This window comes from Eubalaena glacialis, chromosome 11, assembly GCF_028564815.1.
Source record: "Eubalaena glacialis isolate mEubGla1 chromosome 11, mEubGla1.1.hap2.+ XY, whole genome shotgun sequence".
Taxonomy (NCBI): Eukaryota; Metazoa; Chordata; class Mammalia; order Artiodactyla; family Balaenidae; genus Eubalaena; species Eubalaena glacialis.
The window spans coordinates 110790450-110810965 of NC_083726.1; the positions used below are offsets into that span (position 1 = coordinate 110790450).

The 20516-nt window shown below is 50.6% G+C and overlaps 1 protein-coding gene across 8 annotated transcripts; it reads left to right on the plus strand.

Moving 5' to 3' along the window:
- Positions 1 to 49: 49 nt before the first annotated feature.
- On the plus strand, positions 50 to 19194 carry ZNF384 (zinc finger protein 384). 8 transcript variants are annotated; one of them, XM_061205740.1, is made up of 13 exons: positions 175 to 416; positions 1326 to 1385; positions 6188 to 6275; positions 6776 to 6827; positions 7772 to 7842; positions 8131 to 8368; positions 8604 to 8651; positions 8854 to 9187; positions 13629 to 13853; positions 14554 to 14736; positions 16227 to 16305; positions 17091 to 17249; positions 17812 to 19194. In XM_061205740.1, the coding sequence occupies exons 5-13, from the start codon at positions 7777 to 7779 to the stop codon at positions 18175 to 18177; spliced, it is 1698 nt and encodes a 565-aa protein (XP_061061723.1). In that variant the 5' UTR covers positions 175 to 416; positions 1326 to 1385; positions 6188 to 6275; positions 6776 to 6827; positions 7772 to 7776; the 3' UTR covers positions 18178 to 19194. The 8 variants fall into 8 exon arrangements, with proteins under 8 accessions (XP_061061724.1, XP_061061723.1, XP_061061722.1 ...); XM_061205741.1 differs by lacking the exons at positions 175 to 416; positions 6188 to 6275; positions 6776 to 6827 and adding an exon at positions 50 to 138; XM_061205739.1 differs by lacking the exons at positions 6188 to 6275; positions 6776 to 6827.
- Positions 19195 to 20516: the final 1322 nt, after the last annotated feature.

Genomic DNA, 20516 nt, shown 5'->3' on the forward strand with positions numbered 1-20516 from the left:
CCTCCCCCCTTTTCGTTTCCGGCGCTCCCGCCTTCTCTCAGTCGCGGCTCAACTCCGAACCAGTGGGGGGAGGGAGGGAGGGAGGGGGCGTGGAGGAATCGGGGTTCTCGGGAGCACGAGCTGCGGCACCACTTCCGGGTGAGTGTTAGGGGAGGGAGGGAGGGAGGGAGGGAGGGAGGGGGCCACCCACTGCCTCGCGCCCCCGCCCTGCGGGTGTCTCGCGCACGATCCGTGCGTGTGAGTGTGTGGGTCTGTCTCGCGCCTAAAGTGCGTGCCCGCGCGCTCGCCTGGCGCTCTCCCCCTCCCCTCGCCCCCTCCGGGTCCTCCCACCGCACTCGGCTCCCTCCTTCCCAGCAAACGCCGCCCCTCCCGCTCTCTGGCTCCGGCTCTGGCGCCGCCGCAGCCGTCGCCGCCGGGTGAGTCTCGCGCCGCTGCAGCCGGCGCGCGCCGAGCTCTCTGCTCCTTCCCCCTCCCCTTTTCCTTGGGGGGGGCGGGGAAGGGGGGGGTCCACGATGGGACTGTACGTGTGTCCGTCCCGGAACCGGAAGTGGTTGTGGAGGAGCGGGCGATGGGGAGGAATGGGGGGGTTTAGGGGGCGGGTGTCTGTCTGGTGGGTGGCAGAGTTCAGCTCCCTGGAGAGGAAGGAGGGGCGTCCCAAAGAAGGGTCTTAGAGGAAGGGGTGGTGGGCGACCTCAGGAGAAGGCGCCCAGGGGCTCTCTCAGGGCAGCGAAGGTATTTGGGGGACAGCCGGGGTCTCCAGTAGCTAGACCACTGTGCAGGCTGAGGGAGGTACTTCTTGGCGCAGGGCCTTGGGTAGGCAGGGGCGAAGTCCTCGCGGGGGGGCGGGGGAGGCCAGAGGAAGTGCCTGGGCCTGAACTGGCACTGTGCCTGACACAAGGGCTTGTGCATCCCCCCCGGGTCCTCAGCTTTGCCTTCTGAGCCAATCCTTGGGAGACAGGGACGCTTCTCTTCTTCCAGCTCTTCTGTTCTCTAACCATCCCCACACCCCCCCCCCCGCCCCCGCCTCCGGTTACCTGCGGCCCCGGGAGACCAAGAAGAACTAGTGTCTGAGCCCAGGGTTGGACCCCACGCACTGGTGGTAGAGTTCATCTTAGTTACTGGGAATTGGATGTATTTCCCTTGTATCCACATAGGGGGTGGCCCTGCACTCCTGCTGTTCTATCCTTGCATCTTTGGATTGTTGGTCGGGGGTCCGCCTGCCTTCTGGACTGAGTGCTGATGGTCAAAGAATTCCTGAGGTTCTCCACAGTTCTCCGGTGGCTGCACCCTTACCGGCCCCTGTAACGCAGACAATTTGTTTACAGAAAGTTCAGGAGCCCTGGAAAGGACAAGGAATAAGACGGCAGGAGGAAGAGAGAGAGAGGGTAAGACAATTTGGGGTTAATGACTTCTCCAGTTTTGGGGGGCGAAGGGGTCATAATCAAATGGCCCTTTTGCGGACAGCGTCACAGAATTGTTAAAGTAATAGCAATTGTAATACTGGTGTTTGCTGTGGGAGAAAAATCAGCCTCTTCGTATTATCTCTTGAGGATACCCAGGAAGTTTTGTGCATCACCTTCCATTCCCACCAGTACTCAACAAGAATGAGTTGTGAAATGCTCAAGTGAACTCACTAAGCAGTGTTGCATTGTGTCCAAAGGAGAAATTTATTCTGCTTTGGAGATAAATGGGCCCTAGTTGCCAGTGTAGCCTTTGTGGCATAGCTGATGGAATTGCTTTCCCATGTTTGGAACAAGCAGAACTGAGTTTAGAGTGGAGTTTGTATCCTTAACGTTGTATCAGTGTTTGGAGTGGATCTGGTGAGTGATTAGAATCGTGGCGTGATGTTATTTGAATTTGACGTGGCAGGGTGAAGTTTGGGGGGAAAAAACTGATTCGTGGGTAGTTTGAAGTAAAATGGATAAAACTGTATGGAGTAGACTCCAGAAGTAGCTCTGGAAGAATTCAAAATATGATATGAGGTTTGATGGTGATTGAGTTTTAGGTTGCCTGAAAATGACAATATATCAACCCAAAAGAGTTTGAGTTCAGAGCTTATAATCTTAGAGGTGTCTTCTGAGAACCAATTCCAGGCTGGTTTATAAAATTTATTCCCCATAGGTTTCTGAGCCAAGTTGGTGATTAAATATTAGGTGCATATTCCCTCTTCTCCAGACTTTTCTTTTTTGGTTTGTTTTTTCTTTCCTGCCTCACAATGCGCAGATCCGTCAGTTAACAGTGGAACGGGCAGGGCAAGGGGAACCACTATGGCGTTCTTCCTGCAGGGTGCAGGTACAGTGGTCCAGTGGTGCCCAGGGTAGAAGGTGCTGGCTCAGATTGCCAGCTTTGTGGTGGTAGTGGTCCTGTTGGTCTCTTTGGGCATGGTGTGATGGTCTTTCCCAATAGAATTGGGATAAACCTGTTCTCAGTTATTTTGTACTTGGGAGAGTTCACAGTAGGAAGTCCCCAGACCCTATTGAGATGGCCCTTCTTGAATGCCCTTAGGACCTGAGAAAAAGATTTGTTTCCTAACTGAGGAAAAATGGTCCTGTGTGTTTCCTCACTTCAAGTCCTTAGCTAATATTGCAACCTTTCTGCAGTTGTGCATTTTGGAACAGTTTTTCTCAATAGAGTGTCTGAGATCCATGTGTCAAGTTCTTTCTTTTCCTTTTTTCTTTTTTTTAATTAATTAATTTTTTTAGTTTTGACTGTTGGGTCTTCGTTGCTGCGCGCGGGCTTTCTCTAGTTGGGGCTAGCGGGGGCTACTCTTCGTTGCGGTGCGCGGGCTTCTCATTGTGGTGGCTTCTCTTGTTGCGGAGCACGGGCTCGAGGCGCGCGGGCATCAGCAGTTGTGGCACGCGGGCTCAGTAGTTGTGGCTCGAGGGCTCTAGAGCACAGGCTCAGTAGTTGTGGCGCACGGGCTTAGTTGCTCCGCGGCATGTGGGATCTTCCCGGACCAGGGCTCGAACCCGTGTCCCCTGCATTGGCAGGTGGATTCTTAACCACTGCACCACCAGGGAAGCCCCTCAAGTTCTTTCTGTAGTTGAATTTGAGTTGATTGTTCTTTGCATCTTTCTTTCTTGTTAGTGCTTCTAGTTGGTGATTAGTAAGCTGGGGGCTATAGATCTGATACTTTTGGGTAGTTCCTTTATAATTATGTGGTCTCTATGTAATTTCTACTAATTGTCACTAATAGTTCTCATCACATGGAAGTGTTTTTCTAACTCTCTTCAGGAGCACTTTGAACATTTTATTCTTTTTCTTATGTGTGTTGTCTCCATCTCAGTTCCATGTGCCTTATGAATTTGTTTTAGGGGTTTTATACTCTTCCATCCTCTACCCAAGTAGAAATTTAGGAGAGTCGTAAATTACTCAGAGTCATTTACTGATGTAGGGCCTAAACCTAGATTCTGGAAGCCTTGATTCCTTGGTCCATCCTCTGGCGACGAAATTGGGTTGGTGTATTTGGTGATTTCCTAAAGGTTGGTTGTGTGAGAGAATGTTATTTTCTTGAGAAAAGAAAATCATGCTTTACTTTGGGGGAAAATAATGTAAAAATTGTAAGTACCAGGAAAGAAGTGGTGGTCTTCAGCACTTCTACGAAAACTGCAATGCTGGAGGCAGTGATGTCTTTATCCCTGGATGGCTGGTAGCACTGAGGAAGGATGGACAGATGGACAAAGCTCTGGTGCAAGAGTTCAAGTCCTCCTATGTGTTTCATGGACATAACTTAATATTGTCTTTTTTCTTCACCTTCTCAGTCTTCCAAGGTTTTTTTTGATATTGGAAAAGGAGTATGTAGTTCCTGAACCTCTTGAAAGGAAAGTGCTGTCCAACTTAATTATAGTAAACGTCCCTTCTTATTGGAGAACAGCGGAGGCATGGTGCAGTAGTAAAGTTGGAATTAGAACCCAGATTTTCAATCTGCCAACATCATCTTTCTACCTACTGTGTTTTTCCTTCTTTCCTGAGCTTTGGGGCTATAATAGAAGCCTGCCTCTTCCTTCCCAGTCTAGGGTAAACCCCTTCTGGTTTGTTTTTAATGTGTTGGCATAATCATCAAAACTGATGCTCTGTGGGGAGTTCCCTGGTGGCCTAGTGGTTAGGATATGGTATTGTCACTGCCGTGGTCTGGGTTCTATCCCTGGTCGGGGAACTGACATCCCGCAAGATATGCGGCGTGGCCAAAATATAAAACAAACAAACAAAAGAAAACTGGCGCTCTGTTTAGAGATGAAGTTTCCCTGTAATATCGTTACTTTCTTCGGGTTTTAAGAATGTTCATATGGGCGTACCTGGATGTCAGGATGGTTTGGTGGGCGTTCCTCCATGCGTGATAGAGAGTTGAAAGGAGAAGTGGTAAAACAACAGTTGGCAGGTATTTGAGTGAGCTGGCGCCAGGGCACCCTGTGACACAACCCCAGGGGGCGCCATTTACATCACATTCTGTCATCAGAACAGTGTTGACCCTTTTTCCGGTGTCATCCTGCAGGCAGATATTGCTTCCAGTTGGGCAAGCAGGGCTCCCCGTGCACCCCCCTTTTGGGCTGACGTATTTATCAGGAGCCCACAGGCACGTTTATCATTTTGTCCTAGGAGCAGCTGTGGTTCTGATCTGCAGCTTTGTTCTTTTAAGAACCAAAGCAGAGTGAGAGACAGGGTATCCAGAGAGGTGGAGGGGGCTTTTCTTCTATTTACCCCTTCCGGACAGTCTGGCCTTTTAATTCAGACCCCATCATTCTAAAATCAGTTATCTTGGTGGCCAGGTGAGGTTTCACTGGATGTGGACAGAGAATACCATCTTTCACTGCATTTTACTGTCATTGAAAACTTCGTTTTTGGTGTTTGCTTTTTTTTTGGCAGCCATGCTGTGGCTTGTGGGATATTAGTTCCCTGACCAGGGATTGAACCTGGGCCCTTGGCAGTGAAAGTGTGGAATCCTAACCACCGGACCACCAGGGAATTCCCTGAAAACTTCATTGTTGAAAGCATTTATTGAGAACTACCTGAAAAGTATATAGTCCATTTCTGGAAATAGTCTAAATTTTGATTTGTGAATCAAGCCCCAGCATCAGAGAGCACGTACTTAAGTTGGTCTCTTGTAGGACCCTTTTCTAGCTTGCCTTTGGTCCTGGGTTCAGATCCCTGCTCTGCTATTTACTGTTTGCCTCCAGTTTCCTCATTTGAAAAAATGGGTAACACAACATTATAAATCAACTATATTTCAGTAAAATGTTTTTTGAAGAGAAAGAAGAAAGAAAAACAGGGATTGCACGATCCTGTTTCATAGAATTGCTGTGGGATTAAATGGTGTGATGGTTGTAAAGGGCTCAGAACAGTACCTTGAACACAGTGGGCTCTTAATAGATGCTAATGGTGGTGGTGATATTGTCCTCCAAGCCACTTCGTGCCTCTTTGTAACAACCTACAGGCCATGTTTGACTCAGAAACTGCTTCCCCTGAGCCCCTGGCAGGACACTAAGAATGGATGTAGTTTGGGCATGGGGAGGAGCCTTGTTCGCCAGAATCCTGAGGACAGCCTTATTTTCAGTCTCTCACTTCCTCCCTCCTAAATTTTCACATCCGTAATGCGTTTACTTCCTTGTCTCTTTAGGGGGATATTATGATTAGATCCTCCTTTCCTTTACTCTCCAGCCTGATTCTCTACTGCATTTCCACCACAGCCATCACCCTTGTCGATTTCATGCCTCTCAGCTAGAAGGTTAGAGGGATGGGGGCTGTTGGAGCCCTTGGCTTGGCTTTCAGGGTCTGTATGCATAGTCTGCTGCCACTCGGTTCACCAAGTATGGAATTGCCTACTGGGTGATGGGTCCTGTGTTAGAGCCTGGGGGCAGTTCAAGATGTGGCCCCCGCCTCCCCCAAAGCTGGGCAAGATCGGGTCCCCTTACACTGTGATCTCACTGTTTCTCAACGTCCATTGCCCACGGAGGGCCTGAGGCTCAAGGCCCTTTATAAAGCTGGCAGGGAACTGGGTGGCACCTGTGTGGAGAGTGTCTCGTTTTGTTGTGTTTATAACTCGGGGAGCAGGATTTGTCTGTGCCTGACCCTCAGGGCATTTAAAGTTGAGTCTCATTTGTGTGAAGCTGTGGTAGCCACAGATTTGCTACTCTACTTTGCTACTTTTGGGGAAAAATAGGCTGAAATTCAGTTCTGCTTCCCTTTATAGGTTTTATGAAAATTCAGAGTGTTGTTCAATAGAGCAAAAAATGTGATGAGACTTCTGGAGAAGGACCAGGAACACCGTTACATTTAGAGTGAGATCTTTTGCTTCACCTCCTTTGCTGAAGAACTTTCCTGGTTTCCTTAGTCACTGCTTGAGACCCAGTTTCTCTGCCCAGTCTCCCCACCCGTCTCTTAGGATCCCTGGTGTCCGCCTCCAGCATGTCCTCAGTGGGACCATGTGTGTGACGAGGCTACAAGTCACAGCGTCCTCAGTCCTTCTGCCCCTTCTGGAGCTTGGCCGCTCTTGGCCCAGAGCAGCACCACGGTGTTAATGTTTATTCCCGCCCCTCCTCACTTCCCCTTCCCACCGGTCTCCTCCTCCCGCTTCGCCTGCCTTCTACCAGCCTGGATCTCTCCTGGTCCAGGCTTTTGGGAAGCTACTCTGGACCAATAGCCTGCAATTAAGCCTTGTTAGGAGAAGCGATCAGAGTATGAAAATGAGTGGTGGGATGCCTGGGTTCCGGACCCATCTGTGACTTGCAACATGATTCTGAGGGATTCCTTTTCTTGCTTCTTATTCTTCCCTCCCCAGGTTTTAAGCTTACTTGTCATCCGCGTACAGAGGAGAACTTGAACTCTTAGAGGTATAGTGTTTGAGAACTACAGAGGAGTCTGGTAATGTGTGTGTGTTCTGACCCACCATTGTCCCTGTTCTAAATCCCTTTAGGCGGAGATCTGGGGTGCTGGTGTTAGAAACAGTCCCCCTTTTTTTTTTGGCCGTGCCATGTGGCTTGCGGGATCTTAGTTCCCCGACCAGGTATTGAACCCGAGCCCTCGGCAGTGAAAGCGCAGAGTCCTAACCGCTGGACCGCCGGGAAATTCCCTAGAACCCCTTTTAAAACTGGTGACTCCTAGGTTCTTACTGCTCAGTCCAGAGTGTGTGGTACCCAGTGCAGCATCACAGATGCTCTTAGACCTTGGTGGGATCCATGGGGCCTGGGCCCCAGATAGCATCTGGTACCCCAAAGACCTTGATTCTGATTCTCGCCAATTTCATCCTGTAATTCTCTTGGGCATTTTGTATTCTGGCCTAGAGCCTTTTCAGGCTACAGGGAACTCTAGACATGTCAGTTGGAACCCTTGAAATTTTTTATTTCAAGGAAGATGGATTTGAGGGATGAAAGGAGAGGAACAATCATAGGTACCCTGGCTGTTTTCAAGCCGAGCGGTGATCTGCTTTGTGTGGGCCTTGGGCCCATGCCTTCCTCTCTCATGACTTCAGTTTCTCTTTTTGTCAGCAAAAGAAAGAAATACCAATTCTGTTTATTTGGGGTACAGGAAACATTGTGTGGGTAAATGAGATGTGTGTAAGCTCTTTCACCAGCATCTGAGCTGGGATAGCCTCTGTTGGATGGGGATGTAGTGGTGAGTGGCTCTGACCAAAGGGACTAACGTGCTAGACCCTGAGGTCCTGACGACTCATCCCCAGCCCGTGGGAAGAGACCAGGAGCGCCTCAGCGCCCCTTCCCCATTGCTGAGCTGCTTCACATTATTCCCGAGTGTGATGTGGTCTCGTTCCCTTCTTCAGGTAGGATGGAAGAATCTCACTTCAATTCTAACCCGTACTTCTGGCCTTCCATCCCCACGGTCTCAGGACAGGTAGGTGGTGTTTGGTTTTTTGCTCCTGCTCCACTGTGTGCTTTTTTCAGCTCTGAGTAGCAGGTTCTATTACCGTGGACACTGAAGCAAGATAAATCCCATGCTGTTTCGCCAGGCCCCCTATCGTTGAGAATTACACAGGGTTTCTGTTCAGCCTCCCTCTGGAAGCACAGATATTAACCACCCGCCTTGTGATCCCCACAGAGGACGGACAGTGCGAGGTGCCGAGGGAGCGGACCGACTCGGGACTCTCCCTCAGAGGCCGCTGTCCCGTTCCTTTCCTTTCAGATCGAGAACACGATGTTCATCAACAAGATGAAGGATCAGCTGTTGCCAGAGAAGGGCTGTGGGCTGGCTCCGCCCCACTACCCCACCTTGCTGACAGTGCCTGCCTCGGTGTCCCTGCCCTCGGGCATCAGCATGGACACGGAGTCCAAGTCAGACCAGCTGACCCCGCACAGCCAGGCATCCGTTACCCAGAATATCACGGTGGTCCCTGTGCCGTCGACAGGACTGATGACCGCTGGTGAGCACCCTCGCTCTTCTCCAATCTGAGGTGTTGATCTTCCATGATCAGTACCCCAGGCTGGAGGGCGCCAAGGACATGGGGAGTGGGATATGTGTTTGATTACTCAATCAGATTTTTATTAAGTGCCTACTGTGTGCCTAGCAATGCGCTAGGCATTGTGGGCGATACAAAGAAGTAGAAGATGCGGTCCCTGCCTTTGAGGAGGTGACATTCTTTCCTTCTCTGAATCAAGGAGTCTCCTGTTCTCAGAGGTGGAGAAGAGAAGGGAGTCAATCAAGGGGTAAATCTCACTGTTACCGGGGGCAGGGTGGGGACAGGGGTTAGGAGACCATTGTTTTTCTACAGGGTTTGGGGTTTCCTGTATACTCTGGGCAGGGGGGCGGTGGTGAGGGGTTAAATAGACAATGATCTGGGGAGAATGACGTAGGACTAGGATCAGGGCTGGGCAACATGACACCATCTCCTTTTTCTCACAATTCTAGGTCCCGGCTTGGTTATCACATCCCCCTCAGGCTCCCTTGTGACCACAGCCTCGTCAGCTCAGACCTTCCCCATTTCGGCTCCCATGATTGTCTCAGCTCTTCCCCCTGGCTCACAAGCCCTGCAGGTGGTCCCTGACCTCTCTAAGAAGGTAGCATCGACCCTAACAGAGGAAGGAGGTGGCGGCGGCGGTGGCGGTGGCACTGTGGCCGCTAAGCCCCCACGGGGCCGAAAGAAGAAGCGGATGCTGGAATCGGGGCTGCCCGAGATGAACGACCCTTACGTCCTCTCCCCTGAGGATGACGATGACCATCAGAAAGACGGCAAGACCTACAGGTAAGGATCAGAGCCGGGGCAGGATGGGGCGCGGCTCTCTCAGCTTCCCTGCCCCCATCGGGCTCTGCGCTCTGGCAGCTTCCACCTCAGATCCACATGCATGTCAGGTGTTCTGTTGAGGGGTAGGAAGGTGGAGCTTCTGGCCCTTCTCTGGCTCCTCTTCCCCAGGATGCAGACCCATTTCACCCCTTCCTTTTTTGAGGTCTTCAGCATTGACTTATTTTGGGGTGACGTAATGGAATTTCTTTCTTGTAATGAGGCTTTAGACTGGGTTTGAGACTCTTGTCTCCAGCTCCTTTTTGGTTTCTACATTTTCCATTCCTATTTTTCCAAGAAACATTTCTGGTAAGCCCCTAACCTTAACCGGTGTGCTATCCACCGGTTCTTGGGCCGTATTTGAGCATTGAGCCTGCCTGACCCTGCATGGTTGGGATGATGGGAGGGGTCTGTATAAAAAGGTGGAACGAATAGGATACCTCCCCTTCCCCCCTGTGGAATATATGCTTGTGAAATGGCTGTTTGCTCACTTTCTCATTCATGGACGTTCTTTTGATCCTCCACTTCCTTTAAGTCGCCCATTGCCAAAAAGCATTATAAGCATATTTGCATGTGGTACTATACAAAAATAATTACATATCTAAACTCCCTGCCCTTTGAAAGGTGGAAATCTTTTAATCCCTTTGAGAACCGTCAAGGGCCCTAGTGGGTTTGGGGAGTCTGGTCCCAGTGTACAGAGTGGAATAACCACCGTCACAGCTTTGACGCAGACAGGGGTAGATGTGCATGGCTGGGAGACTGGGTCTGTCCTTAGTGTACCGAGATGGGCAATGTTGTTCCCATTTTAGGAGCGAAGGGAACTGCGGCACAGGAAATGGACAGAGCCTTGGGCTCATGGATTCAGTTCCCGGCTCCACCACGAACTTGCTGTGTGACCCTGGGCAAGTCCTTTTCCCCTCTCTGGGCCTCAGTTTCCTCATCTGTAAAATGGGGAGAATTCTGTTTATGCCTCCCAGTTGTTGGGAGTATACATCAAATGAGATTTGAAATGTTGGGAACTTCGAAAGAGACGAGAAATAGTCATCATTTAGCATTTACTTTTATGTGTTGTAAAAGAGTGGAGAGTTCAGAGCGTTTAAATCCGTCTTTGTAAGTCAAAATGAGGGGAGTGTTGCTATGCAGAAAGTATTGAGCACTGCAGAATTCCAGCTCATAATCTGAAAGTTCACTGCAGCTTTATTATTACAGGTGTACCCCACTTTACACAGTAAAAGTGTTCCTGAACAATGTTTACATCATATCATATTATAAAGGTACTTGACAAGTTTGGTTCATTTAAAGGTATCATTCCATAAAATGAAAATCCCTTTTAAATTTATTTTGTAGAAATTTGGGTTTTTATGCTTGGCTTAAAGTGAGGTCATTGTGACATGGAGCTACACCTGAACAAGACCGGTTGTTGCAGGATCAGGGGGAGGGCCCCCTGACACTCCGTAGGGCCCTTCACATGGATCAGCATCATCTGGTTCTGCCGAGGTTTCTCTCTCTCTGTCTTCCGGACCCACATTCAAGCTATTTCTGGACTTCCCACACTGTGCATGTGCTCAGAACTGTGAATATACAATTGGAGGGCAGCCCTGATAGGATTTTCCACACACTACCTCCAGGTGACTAAAGAGAACTCTGAATTTAAGGGGGACTGATTATGTTATAGGTAAACGGAATTTCTTCAGAAACTCAACTCTGAGGCTCCAAAGGAATTTTTTAATCACGAAGAATCCCTGTTTTGATGCAGGTGTGGGTCAACCACATCCATTCCTGTGGTCTGTGGCATTTGACTGGGTATTGGGGGAACTGGGTTCTTTTTCTCTGGGCAAGTCAACTTATTTCTAGTAAAATTTGAAGACCAGTCATGGCCCTCATCTATCCTGTGGAAATGTTTTGAGGGAAAATCAGAGTATCTGAAAGTGTTTTTGAACATCTTAGGGAAAAAAGGGTTGATAATTCAATTCAAAGCGGTTACTGTAACCAAGGCCATTGCCTTGCATGCCTCCAAGGGAGCACCCTTGTGGTGTCGGTGTGAATGGTGCCCCCTGGAGCTGTGCGCCCAGCGACACGGCCACTGCCCACTGCCCACTGCCACAGCTCTCCTAATCGGGTTTCTTTCCCAGCACCTGACACCTTGCATTAGGCTTGTACTTATTTGGCTTCTCTGTAGTTTTAGTGTTTAAACATTTCTGGCAGATGATAGGATGGTCCGGCTTCCCCCTGGATACCTCTAGTGTGAGGAGTCTTAAGGTTAGGTGAGAATGAATCACTCTTCGCCCTTTGGCAAATTGCTTTACCTTTCTGAGCCTTGGTGCTCCTTTCTGTAGAACAGGGATAGTACTTGCCAGGTTGTTTTAAGGAGCGGAAACAGTGTGTTTAAAGGACCTAATTGGAGCCCGGCAGTATCAGGCACAACAACAGGTGGCAACTGTTACTACCGTTATTATTATGTTATTATGATTATCCTTATTATACTCATACCTCTGGAGACAGCTCATTTTGTTGCCAGTCCATTATTGATGAATTTAAGTTTTGCAGATTCTTCCCTAGTTGAAAACTTTGAAGAAGAGGGTTATTTTCTCTTCTATAATTAATTTCAGGTCAAGGGGTGCAGTTATGTGTTCAGCATTCACAGGCAAACTAATGAGGTTTTGTTTGAGCTAAAAGCATTCCACCTGTCTGAGAAACCTTAGTGGAGGGAAGTTATTTTGTAACTCTAGTGCAGTGCCTCTCCAAGTGACAATGTGTCTGGTTTTCTAACCTCAGTTTTAGTGAAATATATAGTAGCATGAGCTCATTCATCACTGGTGCTGCTAACATTAATGCAGTTTTATTGTTAGAGAATGCTTGGCTTACCATTGACTATCCTGGGTGTTTGCTGGCCCTTTTGGGGGCAGTTATTTATCTCTCCATTTTACAGACCAGAAAATTGAGGTCTAGGTTGATGAGCAAGCCTGTAACTGAACCCTGAGTAGAGCCCCGGTGTCCAGACTTCCATTGGCTGTGTCCTTTGGACCCTGCTAACTATAAACAGAACCTCCCACCCTCCCACACAATGGTTGGGCATCCCAGACAACAGCCAGGGGTTGGTAAACAGGTAATGGGATTTCTTTCAGAATTATCAAGTGACTAGAGAACTAGAAATTGGCCTCAATGATTGGATTTTTAATGGCAGCGTTAATTCAGGAACCATACCCCCAAGTAACAGTGGTCTCTTCTTCTCTGAGGAGCTCAGAGTTCTTTTTAGTCTGCATCTCAGTTATTCTCTGAATATTCTCTTGGGATCAGGAAAAAAGCAGAAGTCACCTTCCACCATCCTGAGCCCCTCTTAGAGAAGTTGGGGGGGACCCAGAGAAGAGGGACTTGCCCCAGTTGCCTGGCTTCCAGGCTGCGGCCCTTGCTACCAGCCCACATTGTGTGCCGGTGAGTTGTTTGAGTGATAGGGTTCCAGCTCACATATAGATAGCTTTCGCCCAGTAAAGTCTGAATAGTTGTGACTTATCTTGCCCACAGGCCTCCTTATTTGATATTGTTGGGCAGTATCAGAGCAGGAAGAAGGATTACCAGCTCAGATGATGCATGAAAGTATATTCAGATGATACCGTTGTCAACCCGAAGTGCTGGCATTGTGCTAGGAAAGGAAGCTCAGTATTTTGCCAGTCTGTTTCTCCTTAATATTTGAGGGGTACAACCCACTCCAGCAGTTACGTTGGCTTATTGCAGAAGTAATTCTCACTTGATTGCCAAGGGGCTGGGGGCTGGGGGGAGTCGGTGGGACATCAGATACAGAGCAGAGGCCAGACATATGGTTTGGGAAAGCCCCCTCCACAGAATCCTGATAATTCTTCACCTCATCCCTCTAGAAATCACTGGCAAAAAGGAGAAAATCTGAGAGAAGACAATTATCTGAGGAGACAGAAAAGTCCTCTGAGGAATCTAGTCAGTTTGTCCTCATTGTCACCTCAGGAGCTTGAGGATTACCTGAGGGATGTACTTTCTCCACGGGAGACTGGGGAAAAGGGTTCTTTAAAAGTCTGAAGTCAAGTTACAGGCAGAAGGAAAACAGAAGTTAGGTGATATTCCTGGTCTGGTGAAAGCCATGTCAGCCCAGGGCCTGTAATGAGATTTTCCTGTCTTACCTGGTTGAATTCTTGTTTATGTACACACTTAGGGAGTCCAGGCATTCAGCAAACACTTACTAAATACTTGTGTTGGGCTGTATTAGAAGTGCAGGCTGTAAAGATAGATAAAATAGAGCTCCTCCTCTCGAGGGCCTCGCGTTGTCGCTGGAATAGAAGAGAGATCAGATAGGCTGGCATCTTTGGAAGTGGCGGGGCGGGTTCAGCAACGCCCTCTCGGTGAGCAGGGCCGTAACCGCTGCCCTCCCTTGGCCCAGGTGCCGGATGTGCTCCCTGACGTTCTACTCGAAGTCGGAGATGCAGATCCACTCCAAGTCACACACCGAGACCAAGCCCCACAAGTGCCCGCACTGCTCCAAGACGTTCGCCAACAGCTCCTACCTGGCCCAGCACATCCGTATCCACTCGGGGGCCAAGCCCTACAGTTGTAACTTCTGTGAGAAGTCCTTCCGCCAGCTCTCTCACCTCCAGCAGCACACCCGGTAAGGCTGCTCTCAGTCTCCGCCCGACTCCCTGCTGTGGACCCCTCACCCCGAGGCCACGTGGCCCACGCCTCCTCTTTTCTCCACGTGTTTTCTTTTGTCCCTTTCAACTCTGCCCTTTGGGAGCCTCGATTCTCTCCCACTGCTGTCTGTGAAAACTAAACTACATATCCCTGCAGCTTGGGGGTGGTGCCTGGAAAATTGTGCTCTCCGGTCCCAAAGTCTGGAACGATTTGTGTGGCTTCTCTCTGTGTCTGTGTTTGGAAGTCTTCTGCAGAGCAGGCCCTGCTTTTACTATATGCTTCAGTTCAGAGCCAAGGTGTGCATTCAACCTCAGGTCCATGGGGAACAGGCGGTGTTGGTCTTTGTTCAAATTACTGTTTGGAAGCGGGGTGTCTGTGGTGAGTGTGTAACCTTGGCACAAAGCAGAGGGCTGACGAGATCGAAATCTTTGAGGTTACAGGAGCCAGGGGTGCAGCTCTTCATCATCTCACTGCCATTCTAGCCACCGACTTAAGATCAGCAGCAACCTAGATGTGGGTGTCCTCTTCACGAGCCTCTCCAGGCCGGCGTGGGTTTGCGGGGGAGGGAGGAGGGGTACTCTCATCCGTCAAGCAACATCATTTCACCCAGCGGAGAGCTGAGCCCGTGGTGTCGAACCGCTCCCTCCTCCCCCCTTCCCTCCTCTCCTCTCCGGCAGGATCCACTCCAAGATGCACACGGAGACCATCAAGCCCCACAAGTGCCCGCACTGCTCCAAGACCTTCGCCAACACCTCCTACCTGGCCCAGCACCTCCGTATCCACTCGGGGGCCAAGCCCTACAACTGTTCCTACTGCCAGAAGGCCTTCCGCCAGCTCTCCCACCTCCAGCAGCACACACGGTAAGGGAGAGTGGCGGGCTACTGCCCCCGCCCCGCTGGCATGCCCTCCCCACCCCCGCCCCGGACACACACAACAACCCGCATGCGGGGGGCGGGGGAGAGACCCGGCTGGAGGAGAGAGCTGGCCGGAGGAGAGCACAGCTGGCATCTGGGAGGAAGACCAAGCAAGACTGGAGACACAAGTGGACGCTCAGAGAGCCTTTCTGGGGCAGAAGTAGCGCCGAGGAGACACAGTGACTGTGGGACATTCCCTGATCCGAGGGAGGAGGAAACTCACTGGGAGCAGAGCCGACGTTTCCTTCCCTCATTTCCCTCCCTGGAGACACCTGTGCACACATCCTGCAAGATTCTCTCCTCGATGCCAAAGCAGGGCCATTTGGTTGGAGAAGACCATCCCTCTAGCCCTTAGGGCACCGATAATGAACGGGAGATATAATCAGATTTCAGCTGGGTACCAACCCAGCGACACCTACAGCACCAAGCAAGGCTCCAGGGGATGCCAGGAGTACAGATGAGAACAAAGCGCAGCGTAAATATTCACAGAGAACTGGCAAATGAAGCGAAAATGCTCCCCCTCCGTAAGGATGCGCACTTTGTCCCGTGAATCTGGAGTGGCTCGGAGGTGAGCCTGCCTCCTGGAAGAGCTGATGGTCTCCTTCAGTGGGATCTCAAGTTGAGCTGGAGTCCAGACTCCTGCTGCCCACAGGTCTCCTCTCCCGGCTGCTTCTGGAGGTGGCAATCCCTCTTAAAGTGGTCCGACAGCTTGCTTCTCGAAGAGGAGGAATCGGGCTTTCCTCACAAGGAGACGTGTCCTGCGAGGTTTTCAGGATTTTATACCCGGGATCTCGAAAAGCACCTGGTCACAGAGATGCTTCTGAAGTCCCTGCCGAGGAGCAGGGGTCCGCCGACCCTCAAGTCCTTGGCTCGTCTTAGCAGAGGGCCCTATAGTGTTTGGAAAGAGGTCAGATCAGTACTAAACTAGGCATTTCCTGCCGTTAGGGGCTGAGCCGGGAAAAGCCCCAAGGAGCTTCCACCAGCATCGTTGCTGCCGCCCTTCACAGTTCGCATAACTCTGTGCTTTTCTTTGACCCCAGAACTTTCTCTGCGACTGGTGCTAATAAGGCTGAGGGGGTAGTTTCTGGCTGTATGTTGGGGGCCAAGGGAGAAGTGTTATGTGTTTCTTTTTTCTCGCCGTGTGTTTATCTCACATTTCTGAACTCTCGTGAGGGCCGGTGACTGTAGGAGCTGCCTTGGCTGCCAGATCGTGGCCTCCTTGCGCCTTGGCTGCCAAGCCCCCGGCCCTCCCCCAGCAGAGAGGAGCCCAGCTTGAGCGGAGTGGTGCGGGCAGCGAGCAGCAGTCGGGCCCGCTGGCCTGAGCCGGCGTCTCCTGGAGACCCACCCTGTGCTCCCAGAGGAGGCCTGTTAAGGCGCTGGTCCCTGAGCGGCCTTGCTGATGTCCTTCCCCTTTCTTCTTCTCTCGTCCCGTGCAGAATCCACACCGGGGATAGGCCGTACAAATGTGCACACCCGGGCTGCGAGAAAGCCTTCACACAGCTCTCCAACCTGCAGGTAGGTGTTCCACCCTCCACACGAGGCCTTGAGTCTAAGACTTGGGGTCACAGTGCCGTTTGACTAGTACAGTGGTTCTCAAACTTCTTCAGGACGCTTGACGTTCTTAACAGTCACTGGGGAGCCCAAAGAGCTTCCGTTGATGTGGGTAACACCTAATTACGTAGACATTATGAAACTGAAAAACTATTTAGTAATTTGTTTAAAAATAACAAACTCCATTGTACATTAACATAAATAACATATCTCTTAACCTCCCTCCCCGCAAAAAGAAGTTTCGTGAGAAGAACGGCATTGCTTTATGTTTATGCACGTTTCTCTAATGTCTGGCTTACTAGAAGATGGAGAGAGTCTCTTATCAGCTGCGTTCAGTCTTTACGATATTACACATCATGTAATCTCTGTATAGTCATGAAAGAATGAGAGTGAAAAGGCAAACAGTGTCTTATTATTATTATTATTATTATTATTATTTTGAAAATAGTTTTGACCTTGTGGGCCCCCTGAAAAGGTCTTGGTGTTCCCTAGCAATCCCCACGCCTCCCTGTGAGAACCACCGGACTAGTGGGACCAGGCGTAGCCGCCATCCTGACTTTAAGGATCCTGCGGGATGCCGCTTCCCTTAGCTGGTAGCGTCTGAAGTTTCATTTGAAGCAATTTCTGTTGCCTTCGGACGGAAGAGAACCCAGGAGGCCTGGCACCCAGTCCAGGGCTTTCCGTTAAGGTCAAGGAGGCAGGAGGGCAGAGTCTGGCGCACCCATCCTGATTCCTCCTTGTTTTCTCAGTCCCACAGGCGGCAGCACAACAAAGATAAACCCTTCAAGTGCCACAACTGTCACCGCGCGTACACGGACGCAACCTCGCTGGAGGTGCACCTGTCCACGCACACAGTGAAGCATGCCAAGGTGTACACCTGCACCATCTGCAGCCGGGCGTACACGTCGGTGAGCACTCGGAGGCCCCCCCCCTTCCCCGCAAGCGGCTCCACCCCGCCTTTCTGATAAAGAGCTGCCGCAGTGAATACACCCCATCCCTTGCTCCAGCTTGCCAGGGTCAGTAAAGAGAACAGAAATTGAAAAGACCCAGAGCTGAGGAATTTGGGGGATGCCTGGTCCCTTAAGCCTATAGCGATTGCTCAGCAGTGATTCTTCATTTTACTTAGACATAGGACAAAAGAAAGCGTCTTGAAATTGTGAGAGACGGGAGATTTCAGTTAGATGTTCTCCATTAGACTCCAGAAAAAGGTGGTCAGGTTGTTCCATTCAGAGATCTTTGAGAAAGTGACAGCTTTCCCCGTGCCAGTTGAATGCCCACGGTTACCCTAAAGGTCCCCCCCACTTGTCCACCCGGTGCGAGCACTGAAAGTGGCTCACGGGGAGAACCTGCGTGGCTCCAGAGCACCTCTGTATAAGCGTCGTTCTGTTCAAGGTAACGGCCCAGGGTGCTGGTTACAGGGAGCGTCCTTCCTTCTGTTCCTTCCCTCAACCCCTCTTCCATCCCCCTCAGGAAACGTACCTGATGAAGCACATGCGCAAACACAACCCTCCAGATCTCCAGCAGCAGGTGCAGGCGGCGGCGGCGGCGGCGGCAGTGGCCCAGGCCCAGGCCCAGGCTCAAGCGCAGGCCCAAGCGCAGGCCCAGGCCCAGGCCTCCCAGGCTTCGCAGCAGCCACAGCAGCAGCCGCCACAGCCTCCGCACTTCCAGTCCCCGGGGGCGGCCCCCCAGGGCGGGGGTGGCGGGGACAGCAACCCCAATCCCCCGCCGCAGTGCTCCTTCGACCTGACCCCCTATAAGACGGCAGAGCACCACAAGGACATCTGCCTCACCGTCACCACCAGCACCATCCAGGTAGAGCACCTGGCCAGCTCGTAGAGACCTGTGCTGCCGTCCCCCGGGGAGAGGGGAGAGAGGCTCTGGTCCCTTCTTTCTCCAGCTCCTCTTGGTGGGAAAAGTCCTCTTCTTCCTTGACAGGCCACGGCTCCATCTCCTTGGGCCTCAGGCATGGCCTTCTCTCACAGGATACCATCCTTATTGTCTCAGCTCCTCTTCCGAAGGAACGTCAGCCCTCCTGAACGGCAGAGGAGGACTGAGCTGGCCGCGTAATCCAGCAGCCTCCCGCCTAAGCGTAGCTTTTAACATTGGGGGTTGGTGCTCAGGGGAGGGGTTTGCTATGACCTCATAGAGACTTTTCCAGCGTGGGCACTTACTCTCTCCTCACCCTCGTAATCCTCCAAGCTCGGGCTGACAGAGGACTAGAGGCTGGCACTCCCAGACGTCCGAGGAGGGAGCCCTTAATGCAAGCAGCCTCCTGTTCTGTTCTTGCCTGCGAAAGAACAGAGGTTCCTCCCGTGCCCCTGTCCCTGGGAGCCGTTTTCTTCCCCTCATGATCTCACCTCACTTCCTACCTGATGCTGGAGGGAGGTCTGGGGCGGGTCAGACCCCCTTTATTTGTAAAGGGGCAAGGGCCGAGATGTGGTCCCCAAGGGGCCGGAGATCCCCAAAGTGGCCGACGGTGGCTTAGAAGTGTGGGTTATGGTTTTCCTTGGAGCCTCTCCCCTTCTCTGCCAGCCGAGGCCCTGTGCTCAGTCTCCCCGTCCCCAACCTAAGGAGCTGCGGGTTCTTTATGAAACCCCACAATAAGGGGGCTGCAGAGAAGGGAGAGTTCGGGGCAGATGCAAGGACTGGACTTAGCTCCCTAGGTGCCGCGGTCAGTTGCCGGACACGGATTTATATATAAATATATATATATAAATATATATATACCCACTCATCACGGCCATCTTTGTTGTAACCATTTCTGTGTTTATAAATGCATTATCTCTGAGAATTTTCATATTTGATGTTTTGTTTATTTTTGTCCCTTTTGTTTTTCTCCACCCTGTCTTCTGGCCAATGGCATTTTTATTTCCTTTCGTCTTTTTTTTTTTTTTTTTTTAAATCATGGCAGATTTCAGAGAAAAGAGAAAATGGAAAAAAAAAAATCAGGAAACCGGTTGTTATAAAGTAATTTAAAATGAGGAAAAAAAGAAAAACTTATGTACAAAACCAAGGGGTGTTTTTAGAACCTTGTATAGAAATAAATTCGTGTAAAAGGATCAGAGGCAGTGGAGCTACTGATGTGAGTATAAGCGTGGGAAACAGCTATCTGGGGAGGCGTTCAGGGCCAGTACTAAGGATTTACGGTAGAGTGTGCGAACGCTAAGAACGAATGCTGTGTGATGGGGCCGTGTGTGTATCCCTAGCCATAGAAGGGCACAACTTTGAAATTTCTGAAGTGAAATCTTGCTTTATGAGGGTTCCTACATACAAATCCTGTTGTGAGGACTGTCGCCTAAGGTGTAAGAGCAGGGTTTCAGTCGTGTGTTAGCAAGACACCTCGAAGCTCTCCCTATCCAGGAAATGGGAGCACGGCCTCCTGGAAGGACCTGCACTGCTGCCAGAGCATCCGTGGGCTCAGTGCTAATTCCAGCTGGCATATCCTGTGGCACCTAAAACCAGAGGCTTCCAGTGGTGGAACCCATAACCGGGATTGAAGAACGACGCAGGACAGTTGTGCTGAGGGGTAGGGCATGGGCGGGAAACCTGGACTTCCGCCCTGGCTCTCCCATCAACCAGTGTCGGCCGCAATGCTGCTTCAGCTGTTAAATGAAGGGATTGGGCTAGATCACCTCCAAGATTCCTTTCTGAAAATTAAAAGTCTTTAAGCACTGAAAAAGTTGTGACAAAGCTCCCACGTCTGACAACGTGGCCATCCTGTGTGGGACTGCTGGGCAGCCACGCTCATTAGCTGGTGGCGTGTGGATAGGCAATGAAGTAACACCTCTTCGCTTAGGGCTCTGGCTCTTGTGTGGGCATCCAAGATAGTCTCAGTCTGTGGTGTGACACTAACGACTGTATCACATATGACCAAACGTGCAGTGTGTGTTAGTTTCCTGCATATTTACTACTTTTCCCCCTGTTCTCACCAACTGTTGAATTGACATTGAGAGCCCTACCTTCATCACAGGTATTACAACCAGCATCTCTTTTGAAGGGTTCCCTCACACTTCAACAGCAACAACCCTGTGAAGTAAGCAGCGTTCCAGGCATTTGATAGAGAAGGAAATAGGCACGGAGACTACATTATCCAAGGGCCTGCCGCTTGCAATTAGAGGGACGTCTTCTAGATTCTATTGCTCTATCTACCACCTGCTCAGTAGTAAACCTGGGGT